At 34.6% G+C, this 19,107-nt stretch overlaps 1 protein-coding gene across 1 annotated transcript in view; it reads left to right on the forward strand.

The window, feature by feature from the left end:
• Window positions 1-1,392: 1,392 nt before the first annotated feature.
• HFM1 (helicase for meiosis 1) overlaps window positions 1,393-19,107 on the forward strand; it is a 36,309-nt gene continuing 18,594 nt past the window's right edge. The window contains 17 exon segments of the mRNA XM_074152076.1: window positions 1,393-1,463; window positions 1,855-1,976; window positions 3,418-3,572; window positions 3,574-3,764; window positions 4,541-4,806; window positions 6,311-6,358; window positions 8,099-8,169; window positions 10,294-10,426; window positions 11,723-11,874; window positions 12,235-12,312; window positions 12,452-12,613; window positions 13,051-13,251; window positions 13,335-13,423; window positions 14,274-14,317; window positions 14,409-14,510; window positions 16,637-16,782; window positions 18,289-18,383. Coding sequence (XP_074008177.1) covers window positions 1,393-1,463; window positions 1,855-1,976; window positions 3,418-3,572; window positions 3,574-3,764; window positions 4,541-4,806; window positions 6,311-6,358; window positions 8,099-8,169; window positions 10,294-10,426; window positions 11,723-11,874; window positions 12,235-12,312; window positions 12,452-12,613; window positions 13,051-13,251; window positions 13,335-13,423; window positions 14,274-14,317; window positions 14,409-14,510; window positions 16,637-16,782; window positions 18,289-18,383 — 2,126 coding nt within the window.

Genomic DNA, 19,107 nt, shown 5'->3' on the forward strand with positions numbered 1-19,107 from the left:
ATATCTAAATTCTACGTTTCTTAGTGTGAAGAAAAAAGTGGCAAAACCTGGGGGGGGGGGGGGTGGGGGGGTGGCAGAAGTTGGCAGAAGTGGTGTTGCAGACTTGCTCTGAAAAGGAGTGTAAAAGGGGCATTGACAGATTCCTTGTTTGAAGTTCTAAAACCTATCTTCTTCACTGTGTTCACAGACAGTTTTGATTACATGCTCTATATTCTGCTGGTATTGTGAAATGTTTTCTGTTTTAAATTTGAAACATTTCTGTGGAATATTTGAAGTTTTACAGCTTCTGTGGAAGAAAAATATTTTTAAAATTTTTGATTCACAGCTGACAGTATACAGTAATTAAGTAAACCTGAATCCTATTTGCAGAGAACTCCTAAAGGATTTTTTTTCAAGTGTTACTAATGGGATGCTGGAGTACAAAGGAGTGTCCCTTTTGGTTTATCTCTGTAGGTAAAGAAGATAGTTTTGCTTTGTTATTTTATCACCAGATTTGGCCTTTATTGAGTTTAATAAACTCTGTTGAAGTTGATTTGCTATTTTACCATTTGTTTTGGGGAATCTAACATTTTTGACTCATAAAATCCATTCCGTGGTATTCTTCTAGTGAGGTCTTTTTGAAGTTGTCCTTAAGCATAATTAAGAGCTGTGAAACTTCTCAAACATAAAGAAAACGTGTTTAATGCCTAGAGTTGGTGCTAGGAGAAAAACATTTAAATTAACTGGAGTATTTTTAAAACTGGTGTATATGATAAATAATTTAGAAATAATCTCTGGTCCTGATGTTTCAGAAAAAACCTGTTAATGTTTAAGAGTTGGGCCCATACTCCAATGATCCAGGTAAGCAATTTGCATATAGGTTAAAAAAATCTAATTTGTTTATAAATTAAAATAGTTGTTGGGATTTTTTAGATAATGGAATAATTTTATTTTGTAAAAATTGACAGAATCTGACCATAAAATAGATTGTATTTTTCCATCAGAACAGAAACAATCTGACAAATACATAGTCTGCAGTTGTATAAAAGAATCTTAGCATTATTCTTAGAAATTAAATAATTTAACAGAAACTTTATGTGAATCTTCACTGTTACCCACATTTTCCCTCCTGACATGTCATGGTAATGTAAAGGTTGTTTAAAGCACTGTCCTGTATGATTTTTTTGTTGTAAGTAATAGGAAACATATTTTATTAGGAGAGAGGTTCTCTTTTTGAAGAAGAATTAAGGATGCAGGCAGGAGCTCTAAGAGGAAAAAAATCTTGAAATTAAGTATTGGCACTTATAACTATAAGATTTCTATTGTTTATACAGGTTCAATTCTAGTAATTTCAGTGTCACTGTTCCTTGTGCTGCCTTTTGCAGATTAAGAGACTTCACATTTGATCTAAAAATGTTCAACTCTGCAGACATAGTCTTTTCATTGGATAATTTATTTTATGAAAGACCAGATACAAGACAAAGGTAAATCTTTATTGTTAAATATATACATTTTCCAAGTTTTTCCACACTGGATCATTTTACAGCAGAATTTTTGGGTTTTTTTGTAACTTCCTTTTCTGTCTATCAATAGAAATGTGGGGCTAGAAATTTCTAGGTTCATAAGTTATACTTTGAAATGTTTTTCCAAGCACACTGAAGTTTGAATGATGCAGGCGTATGTTAGGGCTATAAAAAATATAGGTTATAAGTTTTGCCTCTTAAATTTTCTGTGATTAAAAATCAAAAGAATTACAGAATAAGAATATTTTTTTATCAGGAGAAACAGTAGGTTATTAACTTAGTTATTTTGAGCTAGAAGTTGTGGAGGGTGCTTAAAGAATGCTTTTACCTTACATTTGTGTGTTAAAAATAGGTATCTAGAAAATGAAGACCCTAAGTTTTGGTGTATCGCACCTGCTCCTGCTATTGCTGAAATTCCAGCTGCAGAGGAGTTACAGAGGGAACTGGAGAAAAACACAGCCAACACTGATATGGGTAAAATACAGAATGGAATCATAGAATCATTTAGGTTGGAAAAGACCCTTAACGATCAAGTCCAACTGTAAACCTAACGCTGCGAAGTCCCACTAAACCTTAATATTGGACATTCATTTTTAATGGCTTAACAAATAATGCTCTTTTAATGCTGTAAAATATGAAATATTCTAGGTATGCAAATATAGACAAAGAATGTATTTTAATTGAGGGTGATGGTCTTACATATGTTTGGATTATTATCAGTCCTCTTTGGGCATATACAGGCTACAAGTGTAGTGTGCAGAAGTGGGCAAGGTAAGAAGCGTGATCAAATTTTAAGTTACTCCACATTGTTCCATGAAGCATCATAACACAGTAGATAGCAGCTGTAAAAGCATAATGCAACATGTGGATCCAATGACCTGTTTCCCACCCAAGGAAAAGAGAGTTTATATGAACCTAACGTTCATCTTCTCTTTTGGTGCTCTTTTCAAATTGCTATTTAGGAGGCCAAATTTGAATCTGGCCATTGCTTGCCGCTAAATGGAGTATGCCTTCCATTTAGACGTTCTGGATCACCTTAAGGACATCCATTCTAAAGAATTTGGTTGCTTTATCTCTCCCAACTAGATTTCTGCATTTTTTAGCTGCTGTGCTGATTTATGATATTCTCTATTTATGAATTGTATTACTAAGATAGAAGGGTTTTTTCTACTTTATGCGAGAGCAATTCCATTAAGAACTACTCATTCAGGTAAGATTTCTGGTGTTGGTAGAATTAGGATTGTTGGGGTTATGTCACAATCAGGCCATTGTGATTTTAAATTTCTAGATAGCTAACACTGAAATTAATAGGCTGGGGAATAAAGCTGTTCTGTAATCTTGTTGCATTCAGTTGCTTATTTCTGCTTTTGCTTTCCTTTTGCTGACAGCAATGCTTATATGGTCAGCCAGATCAGGTCACTGATCCTAATGAGAACTAACCCTGCAAAATGTGATAACTAACCAAGATGACTAAGAAATCATCCTGTCACTGATATCACTATGAATTTTGGCTATTGGGATTGCAGGATTTCTCTTGCAGCTGTTTGTAGCAGTAACTTCAAGCTTGGTCATTGTGTCATTTTTTAAAAAGATGGTCTTTATTCTGGGACAGAGTGAAGAGTTTCTATCTTACAAATTGCTTTGCAGATCTGAGGAATAGTTTTGCTCTACTACTTTGTATAGGAAGCATAGAAAGTGACCCTATTTTTATAACTTTTTAGTTGACAACAGATGCATTGCATTCATCAGCATGAGTCATAAAATATACACCAAAGGTCTTGCAATGAGATTGCAAGAAATATCAGTTCACATAATATATGTGAATTTGGCCTATTCTCTGTGGAAGATATTTAATTAAATGACTATGAATAGGAATATGAACATTAATAGAAATAGTAATTTATTGGTTTTGGAGAAGGGAGAAAGCACCAGAAGTTTATACAACAATATAAGAGTAACACTGAGGAAGTAAATGATAGATCACCAGCACCGGTTCATTCTGGCACAGCCTCTGAAAAAGTACTCCAGTTAAGTGTAGGATAAAGAGAGAAAATTAGTTTTTGGCATGAAAAATCTGAAAATGGTTTCATTTTTTCTCTCTTCTGACCAAGATAAATCTAAAACCGGAGCAGGGGTTTCTCAGCAACCTGGTGCAATTTTTTCACAAAATAAGCTATTAAGTAATTTTCCAGATGATTCCAGATCCAGATTAAGTAAAATTCCAGATGATAATGAGAGTGTCCATTCAACATTAAGAAAAAGGTACGTGTCTGATAATTTCCCAACTGTCAGAATCATATTATTATTTTAGATACATTTCTTGAACACACAAGTTTTGGATCCTTCAATTTAAGATACTTTAACAGGGCTCCAGACACTAATTCTTCTGAGTATAAGGAAAAAGGATGTTTCCTTTTGGCAACATTTTAGTACTGTAATTAAATGTGTCCTGAGCTCAGCCTCTTTTATGAGAAAAGTAAGGATGAAGTTTGTTGCTTTAATTTTAAATAAATTGTTTGATAATAAAGCTTTTTCAAAATACCATTTTGAGTTCTTTACTCACGTGGTAATGAGCAAGAGGGCTAAGATCACTTGCTTTTCAGAGCAGAAGTCAACCAGCCAGGAATACCTTGAGTAGTTCTCAACATGATTTTGGTGCTTCCTGGGAGGAGGGGCTTTACAGATAAACTCCTCTTCAATGCCCTGCTCTTCTCATTCATTCCTCTGAACCTGTATGTCTCTTATGGCTTTTAATTATGCAGAGATTGACGGTTAATCTGCTATTGGGAATCAGAGCCCACCTGGACAGGCAGTTTATTCTTTCAGGTTCTTTATCAAATGAAAGTAAAATTAAAATATATCTTGAAAGGAGTCTTCTTCAGGTAGAAGAGTGTCAGATCAAATAAAGTTAGATGCAAACTTTTGTTATTATTATGTTTTACTAGTTCTGCTTCTAATGCAAACATACATATTTTTCAAAAATTAGAGAAACTCTGTAATATTACAACAAACTAATGAAAATCCTGGATCTTTTGCAGCTTATTTAAAACGTCTGGTTATATGTATAAAAATACAGAGTTTAAAGATAGTTCTGTGGATGTGAAAGAAAGTGATACTTACTTAAATACAAGTGAAAACATGAAAGAAGTGAGAAAAGAAGGTTTATGGAGAAATGATCGTCATGCTCCAAAAACTAAAGACTCAGATTTTACTCTGCATAGGGTAAATGATGGGGACATTGCATCTAAAACTGGAATTAAAATGAAACCATTTTCTAATGCTTCCGAGATTCTGGATATAACAGGTAATTATTGTTACTCTATTTCAAGAAAAATAGTCCACTGTCTGTCTTTGGAGTATAATAATAATGGATATGCATGATCTGAGGTAGAGTGAAGAACAGTTTCCCACTAGCTCAAGGCGAGATAATTGGCTAAATTTGATACAAGATACTGCAATTCTATAAAACTTAATTATGGTGGTGTTTAATATGAGCTGGGTAAACAATTTATGAAGAAGATTCACATTTTCAAAAGTGCCAAGTCATGTAAACTTTTCTGAAAATGTCACTTCAAATCAATCCCCTAAACAATTTGAAAAAGAGCAGCTTCATCCCTTCACGTGGTAAATAGTCTCACCTTCATTGGTAACCAGACAGAAACTGAAAATGCAATGTTTATTTGAAATGCTGCTCATACTTGTATCTTTGTAGAAAGAGATTTTAAATAGGAGAAATCTGGAAAATGGAGGAAAGTGGTGAGGATTTTGATGAAATTATAAAATATTTGGTTTAGAATATTTTTTAAGAGTTTTTAAATATGCATGGTTTATTTCTAGATTTTAAGCTTTTGGGGACAGGGACTCATTGCATGTGTGGAATGTACCTTGTGTACAGAATAGAATAGTTCTAGCAGAAAATTGTAGGGCAGAGCTGTGGCTTAAGGTGCAACTTGGAGGGTGGTCAGGAATGGAAAATGTGATTCCTGTCTGATTGCCTTCTGAGCAATGGTGACTAGATTTGTGGATGAGGGGAGAGCAGTAGATGTAATTTGCTTTGACTTCAGCAAGGCTTTTCATAGAGTCGTAGAATGGTTGAAAAACACTGTCTTCCACAACGTTCTTGTACCCAAGTTAGGACATTAGGAATGGATGAACAATTGCAAAGGTAAAAATACGGTTGGACAGTCAGGCTCAGAAGGTGATAGTTAATGGGTCACACTGCCCACGTGCCTACTGCAGGCATCTGTACTGGAGGAGGGGACTGCCAGAGACCTCATGAAATTCAGTAGGGACAAATACAAAGTCCTGCCCCAGGGAAGGAGAACCCCTGGGGTTCCCTTGGGATGGGCTGGTTGGGGGCTAACCCTACCCTCTGTGGAGAAGCTCTGTGGAGAAGTGCCTGAGGTCTTGTGAAGAGCACGCTGAACACGAGCGAGCAGTGTGTCCCAGCAGTAACAAAGGCAGACAGCATCCTTGGGCTTTGTTAATAGGAACATAGCCAGGAAGTTGAGGGAAGTGATTATTCCCTTGGCACTTTTGAGACCACGGCTAAATACTCCATCAAGTGTTGAGCCTCTGCTACAGGCAAGACATCCTTAAACTAGAGTGAGTTCAGCCAAGGGCCACCACGATGGTCCTTCAAATAAGCTCCGTGTCCTATCCTGTCAGTTCCTTCTTTATTTCCTGGACCTTGTTATAGCCTTGTAGCTCCTCACAGAACACATAGCTTGGGGTCAGGAAGATATTTGTCATGGTTATTGGTTGAAAACAAATCCAGTTTTATAAATTTACTGCTTTTATTTCTTTAGGAACTACAGGAAGAAAATTAGAAATTTTGAGGGCTGTCACAGAAATACGTATCCTTGTATTTGCTGTATCTGATTTACTGATTTTATTATAATGCTTTTACATTTACAAAATTATAGTGTTTAATTTGTAGCCATAGGAACTCATGTGTTACACTGAAATAGTTTTGATTTGTAATGTAATGCTGGGAATCAGATGATGAATAGATTTTTACCCTTTGGATTTCCAAAACTAGAATGAAAATAGGACAACTTATAGATTGTTCATTGCTAAGCAAATTTATTTCAGTCAGATTTTATCCTTAAAACTGGTTATTTTTAACATGTAAAATGTAAAATTTTTAGTTTGCACAATGTGTATTTCAGTCTAGATTTTATATGCGAAGACACGTATACACATATATGGCCATACGCTTTAAATAAAGGAAAAGTTAATAGATATATAGGCTTACTAGGAAAACTGAATCTTACTTTTTGTCCCATTTTATCAGGAGAAAATAAACTTCACATATTCCTTATGTATTTATGCTCTAGTGTCCATACAGTGTATTTCCATTCTTTAAGCAGATTTTAAAATAATTTTCCTTCTTCTTGCCCCTGCCTTGAACCCATAACATAATTAACCATCCCATCTCTATGTCAAACTTTTTTGCTTTTTTCACACTGTTTTCAATATTTTGTTTCTAGTAACCTGTCAAATGGTAGGTTAAATATCAGGAAGAGGAAGTGTCTGAATTCAGGCAACTTAAGTTCAGGTGACTTGCTTTAAGAGATGTCATAATTTCCAAAATGAGTGAGGACTGAGTTGTTCTGATGTTGCCAGTTATACATAGTCAATGTTCTGCATTTTGAAAATAGATCACTTATTCAGAGAGGTTAAATTTTAGAGAAGTATTTTTTTAAAAATCCTTATTTTCTTTAGTATTGCTTGCTTATCTTTACCCATTTTTCAAATGTTTATATTTAAATACTTTTATTTCTTGTTTCACTCCTTTTTCTTTTCCTCTTTATTTAGTCTTTTAATGTAACATCAATCTGAGGCCTCAGCAGTTTGTTGTTCTTGTTGCTGTTGGTGTTATGTCTGACTGTGCGCCTCCCAGCCTGATGGGATAGTTACAGTTAGTCTGCTTGTGTGGCTTCAATGCAAGTCCAGGCAAGGATCAGCTCACTCATTTGGATTTGAAATGTAACAATACTCTCTTTCGTCTTACTCATATTTTAGATAAGAATAATATCTGAAGAATACACAATATTACCAATTCAAAATATCTTTAAAACCGCTGCAAGCACTAAGATTGTAGGTGAATTTCTTTGATACTGTTATGACAGGACATACAATATTATGCTAATTAATTTGTATTATATTACAAATATAATGTGACCGTTGACACTCTAGATATGTTAACAGAAGTGTTTTGCTTGCTCTTGTATCTGGTTTGCAGTGTAGAATAAAGCTTTTGTCCCTCGCAGTTTCACATTCCATAATTGTATGCCATTACATGAAGTCTGTGCCAGGGAGGAGGTTCTTGATTATTGGTATAATCCTGAGACCTCTCAAACAGGTAGTGGTTTGTAGGTGAAGTGCAATATATGGCACACCAAGACTCTAAATTTTAGATACTAAAGAATTTAATAAATTTTTGATAATTTTTTACAAGCCTGTATCAGTGAAAGATTGTTGCATATGCTTTAAGTTTACATTTAAATTACAAGAAAGAGATGCATTTAGAGTTCTAAAACAAATTTTATAATTTTCACTCAATGGTTTTCAATTCCTTAATGCTTGTCAAGCAACCCAATTTAGAAGTATTTTTAAGGAGTTCCCATATTTTAACTACGCACAGTCTAAAGCTTTGGATGATGTAAGTATGAAACATTAGCTGCAAGTGCAAGTCGTACTTTGTAGATAAATGTAAATGTTACTTTGATATTCAAAACTCAAAAGCGGTTAAAAACCTGTAATGTATCTGGAACCTCTTCCTGGAATAGTTGGGCAGGGTTGTGCTTACCTGGGAGAAGAGACCAGAAGAACTTTTAAAAATGTTCACAAATACGTTTGTACGAAGATGTGAATTATATGTATATTTATGCGTACAGATTAGTAATATTTTTAAGATTATTTTAATAGGAAGATTAAGAAAAGCAGAACTTCAGAGAAGGTTGTCCTTTTCGAGAAGTGACATTTGTCTATGCCCTTTTTACCAGCTATGCTTTTTCTTTAAAACCCAAAATTTATTTTGAAAGCAACCAATTTGAGAAAGGTCGTATTATTGGTATCGCAGGGATGAGATGCAGGTTCCATCAGAGTCTTCAACAGAACATTTGAAATTTTTATTCAACCCTAGGGGAAATGCCAGTGTCATTCACAAACATTTTTAAGCATGTTTTTTAAGCTACATTTGATGTTGCAAATGTGTTTGCTTGAATTTCTTACCTACTAAGTGTTGTTTTATAAAGTGAAGATTTTAAGAATGGTGCTTATATGAGCAGAATAATATTGTGTTTAAATTATATGGGGAGCTGTATTTTTTCTTTTTTCCCTTGCATTTTTAGTGTTATGCATAGATTCGAAGTATTTTTCCTTCCTTCCAAATTTGTATTTATTTTCTGCTGCGAATTATATATCATACTGGCCTGTAAAATAACCTTGAGTGACTTTTTCTTCCTAGAATAATGGAAGACCACGGCTGTAAGCAAGATTTACTTTCGTGAAAGTTGCAAAAACAGAGTTCTCAGGGCAATAGCTTTTTAAAAGAAAAACTTTTTTTTTTTTAATGGCATTTGTATTGGTATTCCTAAATATGAACTTGTTTGTAAGGTTTGCTTATTCATGTATAGGACATGACATGTTGTTCAAAAATTAAGAGAAATTGACATATTAAAAAGAATTGTCTTGTGGGATGTTTTTTTATTGGGTAAGCTTTCAAAATTCAACTTGGTAGGAGCTCCCTGGTTACAAGAAATTAGTTTTAAGCATTCAATTTGGTAGATTTTCTCTGGCTGATTTACAGTGAATGTTACAAAGGATTATTTAAGAAAAATCAGTGAAAATTTTATATTCATACAGCATTCATACTTTATTGATTTTTGTGAGCATTGGAAAACTGGGAATGGTAGATGAAGAACACAGCTAATTCCTGACTGTTCAGCATCACTGTCAGTGTCAGTCATTGCTACAGTTATTTATAAATCAAGTATTAGGTGATTCCCATTCATCCTTGTGAGCCCCCAGCAGTCATAGACTAGTTTTAGAGAATTAACACACAGAAAGGAAGGAAAAAAGGAAGAGAATAGTAGAATCCATGAGGAGTTGGGAGGGAAGGAGGGAAATGGAGCTGCGCAGAGCATGCTGCTTGGAGGTAGGTTGGGTGAGGGACACTGCAGAGGAAGAAGGACAGTAGAGCCAACCTGGTCAGAGAATAATGAGGAAACTGGACATGGACATGCCTGGCTTCTAAGATGGTGGAGGATAGATTGTGGGGGAAGGAAGGAAGCACAGTCATACAAAACCTGCTTTCATCATTACTGAAAACTTAACATTCTGATAAAATTATATATATTCAGCAATGTTGGAATTTTGAATGCAGATTAAATTACAGAAGGAAAACAAATTGCACTTTGAGCACAAAATTCCGCTTTCTGTTGAGCCTCTATTTGGTTGCAGTTGGACATTGGCAGTGATTCTGTATTAATGTCATCTAAGACTAGATGCTGGGTTTTTTGTTTGTTGCAGAATGGTAGACTTCGTTACATAAAAAACTTAAATGAACAGTATCTCATTTACGTTTCTGTGGCAGATGTGTAGATGTTCTTTCTTTTGCTGTAACTTAAAGTTTGCAGCTAATACAAAATTTTTTAGAGGACTACATGTATCAATGTAATAATAATTTCCTTGTGTAATTTTTCCCTAGACAATGCTTTTGGGATGTATGAATAGGTACAATGGATAGCTGCGCAGTATTTACTACTTTGCAATTCTTTCCTAGCTTCTTTATACAGATAGGAATTTTGTGATTTGTGCTCCAACTGGCTCTGGAAAAACTGTAATGTTCGAGCTAGCTATTACCAAATTACTCATGGAAGCCCCACTGCCTTGGTTAAATATTAAAGTTGTTTACAGTAAGTATTATGCAGCTTTAAATATTTTGGTGACAGGAGTAGAAAATGTCATTCTGTAAATGTGAAGATCTGGAGTGAGTGCTTTAATGATATTGAAATTAAATATGTTAAGAAATTGTGACCTACCTCATTTTTTAAAAAGTTGTTCCTTTTAGGGTTTGTTTATTTGTGATACCATTGTAACTATTATTAGTAATTAACCATAATGTGTAATTGTAGTGTTCACGATTCCCTATACAAATAAAAATTACAAAATCTTGTAAAGAGTTTGTCCTCTAAGAAGTCAAAATAATAGCTACTGTTGATTTTGAGTTTACTGTGTATTGTAAACTGATCTTTTATCAACAGGCATGTTTATAAAAAAAACCTGGTTCTTTTATTCTAACTCTTCATCTTAGGGATCAGTTGTCAAGTGATATGCAGAATTGGTTCATATTCCAATGGCTCTAACTAGCCTAGAATGTATTCGCTGCAAGGTCTGTTTTATTACTGCTGGATTCAGATCATGTGTACATGATTACTTCTTTCACTTGAATCACTGCATTTTTCATATTACCCATCCACTATAGACTTACATGTGTTGCTAGTATCAGTCCTTGTAGATAATTACTTCTATTTTCTAGAAATCAGCCTCCATCTGCAAAAGTTAAATTTTGTATCCTCAAGAAAGAAAAAAATATGAAGAAATAGATTGGTTTAGGAGTCTGGTTCATGAGGACCAGCATCAGAACTGTTACCAGCTGTGTCAGCTGCTACCTACTGTCTTAGCTGCTCAGTATGACCCTGACTACACTTAGTACATTTAGTTTAGATAGATTTTGATTTCTTCTGGTATTCTATCTCTCGGTCTTGGATTGTTTCTCATTTATAACCCCTTTTCTCTCTGAATACAGAGTGTTCAAATCATTATGAATTGGAAAAAGGTTGGTATTTGTTTGATCTTCTATTGGAAAAGATGTATTTCGTGTGGTTTCTTCTTTCTGAATGATTGTTTCAATGTGGGATTGAGGAAAAAATCAGGATTAAGAGAGGGCATAAATAACCTTAATTAAAGGGTTCTGATGGCTGATAGGAAGAACTGGGGCCCTAAGCTCAACATTGATCTGTGCTCATGGAACAGGATAATAAGGATAATAATACCAGTTAGAAATTTTATGGTTCTGGGAGCAAAGCTGAAAATTAGGGAAACTAAATTCAAGAAGACATCTTAAAAATGTATGCATTTTGCATCTTTAGCAATACAGTTGAAAATTTGGTTTTCCTGATATAAGTCTGATTATTTTGTATTATTTTTAGTGGCTCCAATAAAAGCTCTATGCAGTCAGCGTTTTGATGATTGGAAAGAAAAGTTTGGACCCATAGGACTCAGCTGCAAGGAACTGACAGGAGATACAGTGGTGGATGATTTATTTGAAATACATCACGCTGACGTTATTATCACTACTCCTGTAGGTCTTGATCCCAATTCTTACAAAAACCTAGAACAGGCAGACACTAGTAGTCTGCTAGTTGTGTGCTACTAGGACTGCTCTTTTTTTTTTTTTTTTTTTGTAACAAGTAGTAACTTTATGATCCTTATCCTTGCTTGCACATTGTTGTGCGTTCTATTAGTTCATATAAACAACAATTAATAATAATGTGCCAGGTGAAACATACGTGACATTAGCATGAGTTAATCTAACTGATTTTATTTAAAGATTTATTAAAGTTCAGGCATGTCTGCCTGTACTCTGCTTTTGGTATATGTTGGCCTTTAAAACATCTTTCACCTTCTGTTGCTGTTTTATTGTGTTGGGTTTTTTTCACAGGAAAAATGGGATAGTATGACTAGAAGGTGGAGAGACAACTCTATAGTCCAGCTTGTACGGCTGTTTCTCATTGATGAGGTAAGAAAATTAATGGTTTATATGCATTGTTTTTGTTCTTGAAGGTAAAAGGAAACTTAGAAAATATAACACTTATTTAACGCAGGTATAGATTGTAACTGGAGAAATATTTAGAAGATCTTTTTAAATTTCCTAATAGGTGCATGTTATAAAGGATGAAAGCCGTGGTGCAACATTGGAAGTTGTAGTCAGTCGAATGAAGACCATTCAGTCTTCTCTTTGGCGTCTTTCAGAGAATCATGACACACTTCCTCCCTTGAGATTTGTAGCTGTTTCTGCAACAATCCCAAATGCTGAAGATGTAAGAGTTACATTTTAACTGTATTTTAACTAATGTAGTGGTATTTTATAAAATTTACCTGGAGTCATAAATTCAGATTGATAACAAAGTTGTCATGTTGATGCTGTCAGCTGAAGACAGCTGTGAGGTTGATGTTAATGTAATAAATGACCTACAACCATATGGAACTATCAGCTAAGTATGGACACACTTCATTTTTAGATTTCTGTTTGTGATTTTTGTCTCTTAAGTACAAACCTCAACAGACTTGAAATTTCAGTCTGAATTATATTGGTCCTGTAGAAAGCAGAACTTCACCTGTGATTTTAATGAGAAAAGCAATGTCAAATGTGTTAATAGTTTACATGTGACAAAAGCTAATTATATGATGCGGTTAGAGCAGAGAATGATTAAAATCAGAAATTTACAATTTCCATTCTATTTCTTCTTTCTTAAAGATTGCGGAATGGCTTTCAGATAGCAAGATGCCAGCTGTATGTCTGAAAATAGAGGAAGATCAACGACCAGTGAAGCTACGCAAAATTGTTCTTGGTTTTCCTTGCAGTGACAATCAGACAGAATTCAAATTTGATTTAACTCTTAACTACAAAATAGCTGGTGTTATACAAACATACTCAGAACAAAAACCAGCACTTGTGGTACAACAGCTTTTTTTTTATCACATTTGAAAGTGTTTCTTTCTTAAAAGTGTTGATTTTAAAAAATCTTTTCTTATTTATAGTTTTGTGCCACAAGAAAAGGAGTACAGCAGGCTGCTTCTGTTCTTGCAAAAGATGCTAAATTTCTACTGAGTATTGAACAGAAACAAAGGTATTTTTATATTTGAGTTGTTATTATCTGTTTTAGTAAACCTGTGACATCTGTGAAGAAAGCTGTTGAGATAATATAGTTTCTAGCAGAGGAGTGTCTGAAACAAAATCGTCATCACAGTTGATGTTCTTTTGGTAAATTGGCACTCTTCCTGAGAAGTTTTATTTGCTTCTTAGATTTTTAAGGTACTTTTCATAAACATTTTCTAAAAACTGGTTTCTAAACATACAAATGTTAATTCCTGTGGACCTATAAGGCCTTGAAATGCAAAGATTAAGCATATCAATAGTTGAATTGGATGTGATCTTACTAGTGTTTTAAGTTAAGTCTTAAGAAGTCTTTGCATTATCAGATATCTTTAATAAATACAGCCCTGACCCATACTAATTATTATTACTTCAGGGTTGCCTAGTCATGGCAGCTGCAGAAGCTACTTCCTGATTTTGGACCTCAAACACGTTCTTCCTTGCCTTATGTGAACAACACATTTATATTGTAGGTTGTGACTTGGGAAGATGATGGGGCTGGAAAGGCTGCAACAGCTGCCCCAGAGAGTCAGTTTGTACCCTTTACAAAGATGGGAAAGGTGGTGGTTGAAAATGTCCAAAGAATGTATATTTTAAAAGTTATTTTAGGACTATGTCATTTTGATAGTCTAACGTATTTGAAAACTATGGGAAAGTATGTAAAAACATGTACATGTCAAGGAATCTTATAATCTTTAGGGGTATAATGAGCTTTATTTTTGCATGTTAAAAAGATACTTTCATCTTTGTATATTCCACTTGCATTAGTGAATCTGTTTTGTGATTCTGAAATATTCATTTTTATCTTTTTGTGTGTTGCATAGGTTACAGAAGTCTGCAAATTCATTGAAAGATTCCAAACTGAGAGGTAAATATAACCTACTACTTCTCTGCTCTGTGAATGAATACTTGCTTGAGTAAACTTAGTCAAGTGATGGATACAATTATTTCATTATCAGATCTTTTAATGTATGGTGTGGCTTATCACCATGCGGGTATGGAGGTATCTGACAGAAAAATAATTGAAGGAGCTTTTGCTGTAGGAGACTTACCAGTACTTTGTAAGTAAATTTAACTTTGAAAGTCAAAATGCTGTTAATGTATCCTGAGAAGAATGCAGTTTGGAAGTGGCAATATTTTATAATTCTATAGTTTGTTTAACCTTTGGAATTACCTTGTGAACTCCAGATAAAGATGTGTCTGTATTCCACATGCACTTTTATCTCGTTGGGTCTACATATGCACTGTTACTGAAGACCATAGGACTTTTCTTAGCATACATGGAAGTCATCTTATACACATCCGTCTGTATAGGTGTGGCTGTGTCCATTTTGTTTTCATACCACTGAGCCATCCTGTTGAGGTGGAACTGTCTGCTAGCATGTCTTTCCTCAGAGTTCACATGGTGTTTTCTTTGTTTGTGTCCTTTGCAGCAGTGGCTTCCCTGAGGGTGATCTTTTACATTTATGCTTCTTAGATGGACAGGATACTATTTTCAAAGTCCCATGCAAGGTGTTTTGACTGATGGTGAGGTTCCTAAGAAATATTCCATCTGCTGTTAGCTGAAATAAGAAGGTATCTCTTTGAGACATGATGGTCTCATCTCATCCAGGCTTTTTTTTTTTTTTTTTTTTTTTGTAAAAAAAGATTTGGACCCTATAGGGAATTGTTTGTCTGGTTCATGTACAACACTGAAAGATTCATGGATTTTTTTTCTTTCCTGTACAATGGTCATGACTCACTATGAAAATTTAAGGTAGATACCTTGACTGTGATCTGGCAACCTTGCTAGAGTTGCAATGTCCACGGTATTAAAAAGTCTCTGCACTCCTGCAATCTACTTTACTTTGACTGCCTGGTGCATTTTGTATGGCTTTGCCAACTACAGTGCCATTTCTGTAATCTCAGGAGACTGTGGTTCTCTTTGCAAAAGTAACTTTGAAACCCTGTGCCACGGCTGAGTACAATGTGAATGTATGCTTCAGTGGACTATCACTGAAAGAATGCAAAGTTGCTTATTGATACATAAGTCCGTTGGAAATTACAGTTTGTATCAGTATTTCAGAATTGTCCAAGATACCAGAATTATGTTTCTACAACTGAGGGAAAGCTGAAAGAGTATGGGGTGTATTCTACTTTATATGTCTGTGAGCATGATGCCAGGTAGGGTTTTAACACACCTTTTGCAGATACTGTGAAGCGGAAAAACTCTTTGTTCCTGAAATAGAGTGTACATATACTCAGAGTGTGTGTATACATGTATATATATAAACATACATGGACTGAAGCTCTGATTGGACTAGTGAGTAACCTTTCTTGGCAACTTTTTTATGGTTAGGTCATTTTGCTTTGACAAATTTCCCATTTTGCATACCATAACAATATGAAAAATAATAATATTCTCACAAGATGGTGTGGTTATGCCTTCTGTTTAGATTGTATTCTTCTTTCCTGATGCACCTATAATTTCTAATTTTAGTTCTCCTTTCGTTTAAAAACCGAATTGGAAAATTAATACTTTGTTTTCCTAGTGGACGGGTTATACCAGTTGGCCTGTATAGCTGGCTTTCCATGTTCATTTCTGGCCACCCCATCTATTCATTAGAGAAAGTGTATTAGAAAACATGAGTGTGAGATAATTTGCCACAAACTTGACCGGTGTTTTCCATGTGCGAGTGTGTGTTGGTAAAGTATTGTGATAGTATTGGTGGTGATTCTGGTTTGGTACCATGGATATAAACAATGCTAATGACTGATGACTTTAAATTAGATCTTAAAGATACTGATCACTACAAAGTGAGATGAAGTCACAGCTGTATTCAAGTATCTATCCATGAAGAAATATGAATAATGTTTCTTCAGTGTGTGTGTGTGTTACATTGAAGGGGGATCGGATTCTGGATTGTGTCCAAACATTAAGGAATGTTTAAATAAAAATAACTGGGATGTAATTTGTTAAAGAGTACTTGATAATGAATGAATGCTGATGATCAGATACACAGAAATTGTTATGCAAATACACGTCTGTAATCTGTGTCTAATTCTTTGTGGTGCAGAACGCCCACTGACTTCACTAGAAAATACGAGCTCTTAGGAATCAAGAATCACTTATTTGCTTCTTGTTGAGTGTCTGCCAGACATTTCAATGGTGTTCATCTTGCAATCAATATACTTTAATCTGATGTAGTTACTACTAGCACCTTAGCTATGGGAGTCAATCTACCTGCACATCTGGTGGTTATAAAATCCACGATGCATTATGTTGGAGGAGTGTTCCAAGAGTACAGTGAAACTGATATTCTGCAAATGATTGGGAGAGCAGGAAGGCCTCAAGTAAGTTAATGCTATATTATATTGGTTTTATGTATAGGCAGATCAGTAGAAACTGTTCTTGGCAAATAAACTACAATGCCAACAATTTTTCGGCAGCATTCGGTTTTTAAAGAGTTCTTATTAATAGTTAAATTACTCCTGGGTAACTTCTTAATTGAGAAACAAAACCAAACAGATTTCTATTGTCCTTTAAAAAGCACTGCTTCACCTTGCTGTGGAAAAAGATCTAAAGATTACATTTGGGTTACATAATGAATGGGGATTAGAGAAAAAGTAGGAAGCTGACACATGGCTTATAAATTGCATGATAAAAATTCTGGAATATTGAATAGTATAGACAGCAGTGTGCTTTTGTTCTCCTAACATCAGAACAAGGAAACATCTAATTAAGTTAGAAATGGAATAGAGGGGGAGGGTCAGAAACACTGCCTTCAAAAAGCTATAATTCATTTTGCTTCCACAAGAGGTTGCTGATGCCAAGAATGCTATATTTTAGAAAGGTTTTAGACATTGCTTTGGTTGTAAAAAGGAAAGGGAGAGGGGAATTTAAAAATCGTTATTTTAACTATACCTCTTTAAAGTCTCAGAATCATTTATGTTAAATCTTACACTTTTAAGTCTTTTAGTTTTTAGAAATACAGATAAAGCCTAATACAGGAGATAGCTTACCCCACATGCATCTGCTGTGGCTGCTTACATTAGTCACTGTGGTATGTTGTGTACATGACAGTATTTTATCTGGACCTAAGATCTAAACTTGTATGGAATTTCTGATATTCCTAACTTTCTTAACTGATTGGGGATTTTTTTGCTAGAGATTGTAATTCAGTAAGATTTTTAAAGTTGTGACTCAGAATCCCAAGCCACTTTAATGTACTGAGTCAAGACCCAAAATATTTACCAAGATCTGCCTTTCCGTATTACATACACTAATCTGAACTAAAAAATGCAAAAGTCAGGAGACTTCTTGTACAAAATCTAACAAATTAGTCTGACAGTATTTTTTCCATTAAAAAACAATCTAAGTGAGGTGGCTTGAGAGTAGATGATAAAGATTACTAAAAAATGACTATAAAAGACTTGACCATTCATTTAAGACTTTCTAATGTTTGGAGATTACTAATGAGAACTCGTGTCAGTAAATTATTTTCTGTGGTTGTGGTTAGAAATCCTTTCCTTAACTGTGGACCTTGTAAGGGGGTCAGTAACAGTTCATGTTTGTGATGTTTCTGACATGTCTCTTAAATGTACATTAGCACATACAGGCTGGTGTGCTGACCTGCTTGCCAGCAACGGCTGGAATCCCAAGTCCTGCTGGCTACCCAAATGAGTTAGAACTTGCCTTTAAGTTATTGAAGTTAGAGAGGCGTTGGCATTCAACAGCCATTTCAACAAGGATTTTAAGAAAAAAGTTTTAATTGTTTCAGCAGATACGTGATGCATATTCAACTGGTTTTTTTTTTTTTTGCTAAGAGCTATAGAGCAGGTTTTGGGTTTATTTTTCAGTTTGACACTACAGCTACCGCAGTTGTTATGACTCGTTGGAGTACAAGGGAGAAGTATATACAGATGTTAAATGGTGCTGATATAATAGAGAGCAGGTAACAAGTATTTTTTATAAGACTATATAGATGGTAGCAACGTTTCATAGTTCTACAGAATGTGTTTTTTCAGGTGGGTTTTGGGGTCTTACTTTGGTCTGTTTAGAAGAAATTTAAGAAAATTTTAAGGAAAATAAAATCAAGCTATTCCGAAGTTAACAGCCTCTGTTTTATCAGCTAAAAGCATCTTTAGAACATCTTAAACTTAACAAACAAACAAACAAAAAAATAGTTGTAGATTCCTGCTGGAAAACTGAAGAAACTGAAATAGTACATATTGCGAAGACAAAAAGCAAGAATTGAACCCAGGTTGTGTCTCTGAATATTTAGATGATAGTGTGGCAAATACCAGACTACAGTATTCACTTGACGTGAACAGGATATCAAGAGAATTATGTAGGAAAGTTAAGACACTGAAGGGTAAAATAGGAAATTTTGCTCATGTAATTTTCTTAAGGTTTAGTTTTTCAAATATCAGCATTGTGCTGTAACTTTTAAATATGTGTAGATTTGTTTTCTAAATAATCGTGAAACTTCACAGTTGACAGAGTTTTCTTATTTTTGCTTACTGGACATTAAGCCATAATAAACGAAGTACATTGTTGATTATTTACATCTTCTTTACTCTTTTCTACTAATTTCACTGATTAAAGTGAACAGTTGAAAATAAAAAAAAAATAACAAACCAAAACCAGAAAATTGTTGTGGTTTGGGGGGAAGGGTT

The sequence above is a fragment of the Numenius arquata genome, chromosome 8 (genome assembly GCF_964106895.1).
Source record: "Numenius arquata chromosome 8, bNumArq3.hap1.1, whole genome shotgun sequence".
In the NCBI taxonomy this organism is placed as follows: Eukaryota; Metazoa; Chordata; class Aves; order Charadriiformes; family Scolopacidae; genus Numenius; species Numenius arquata.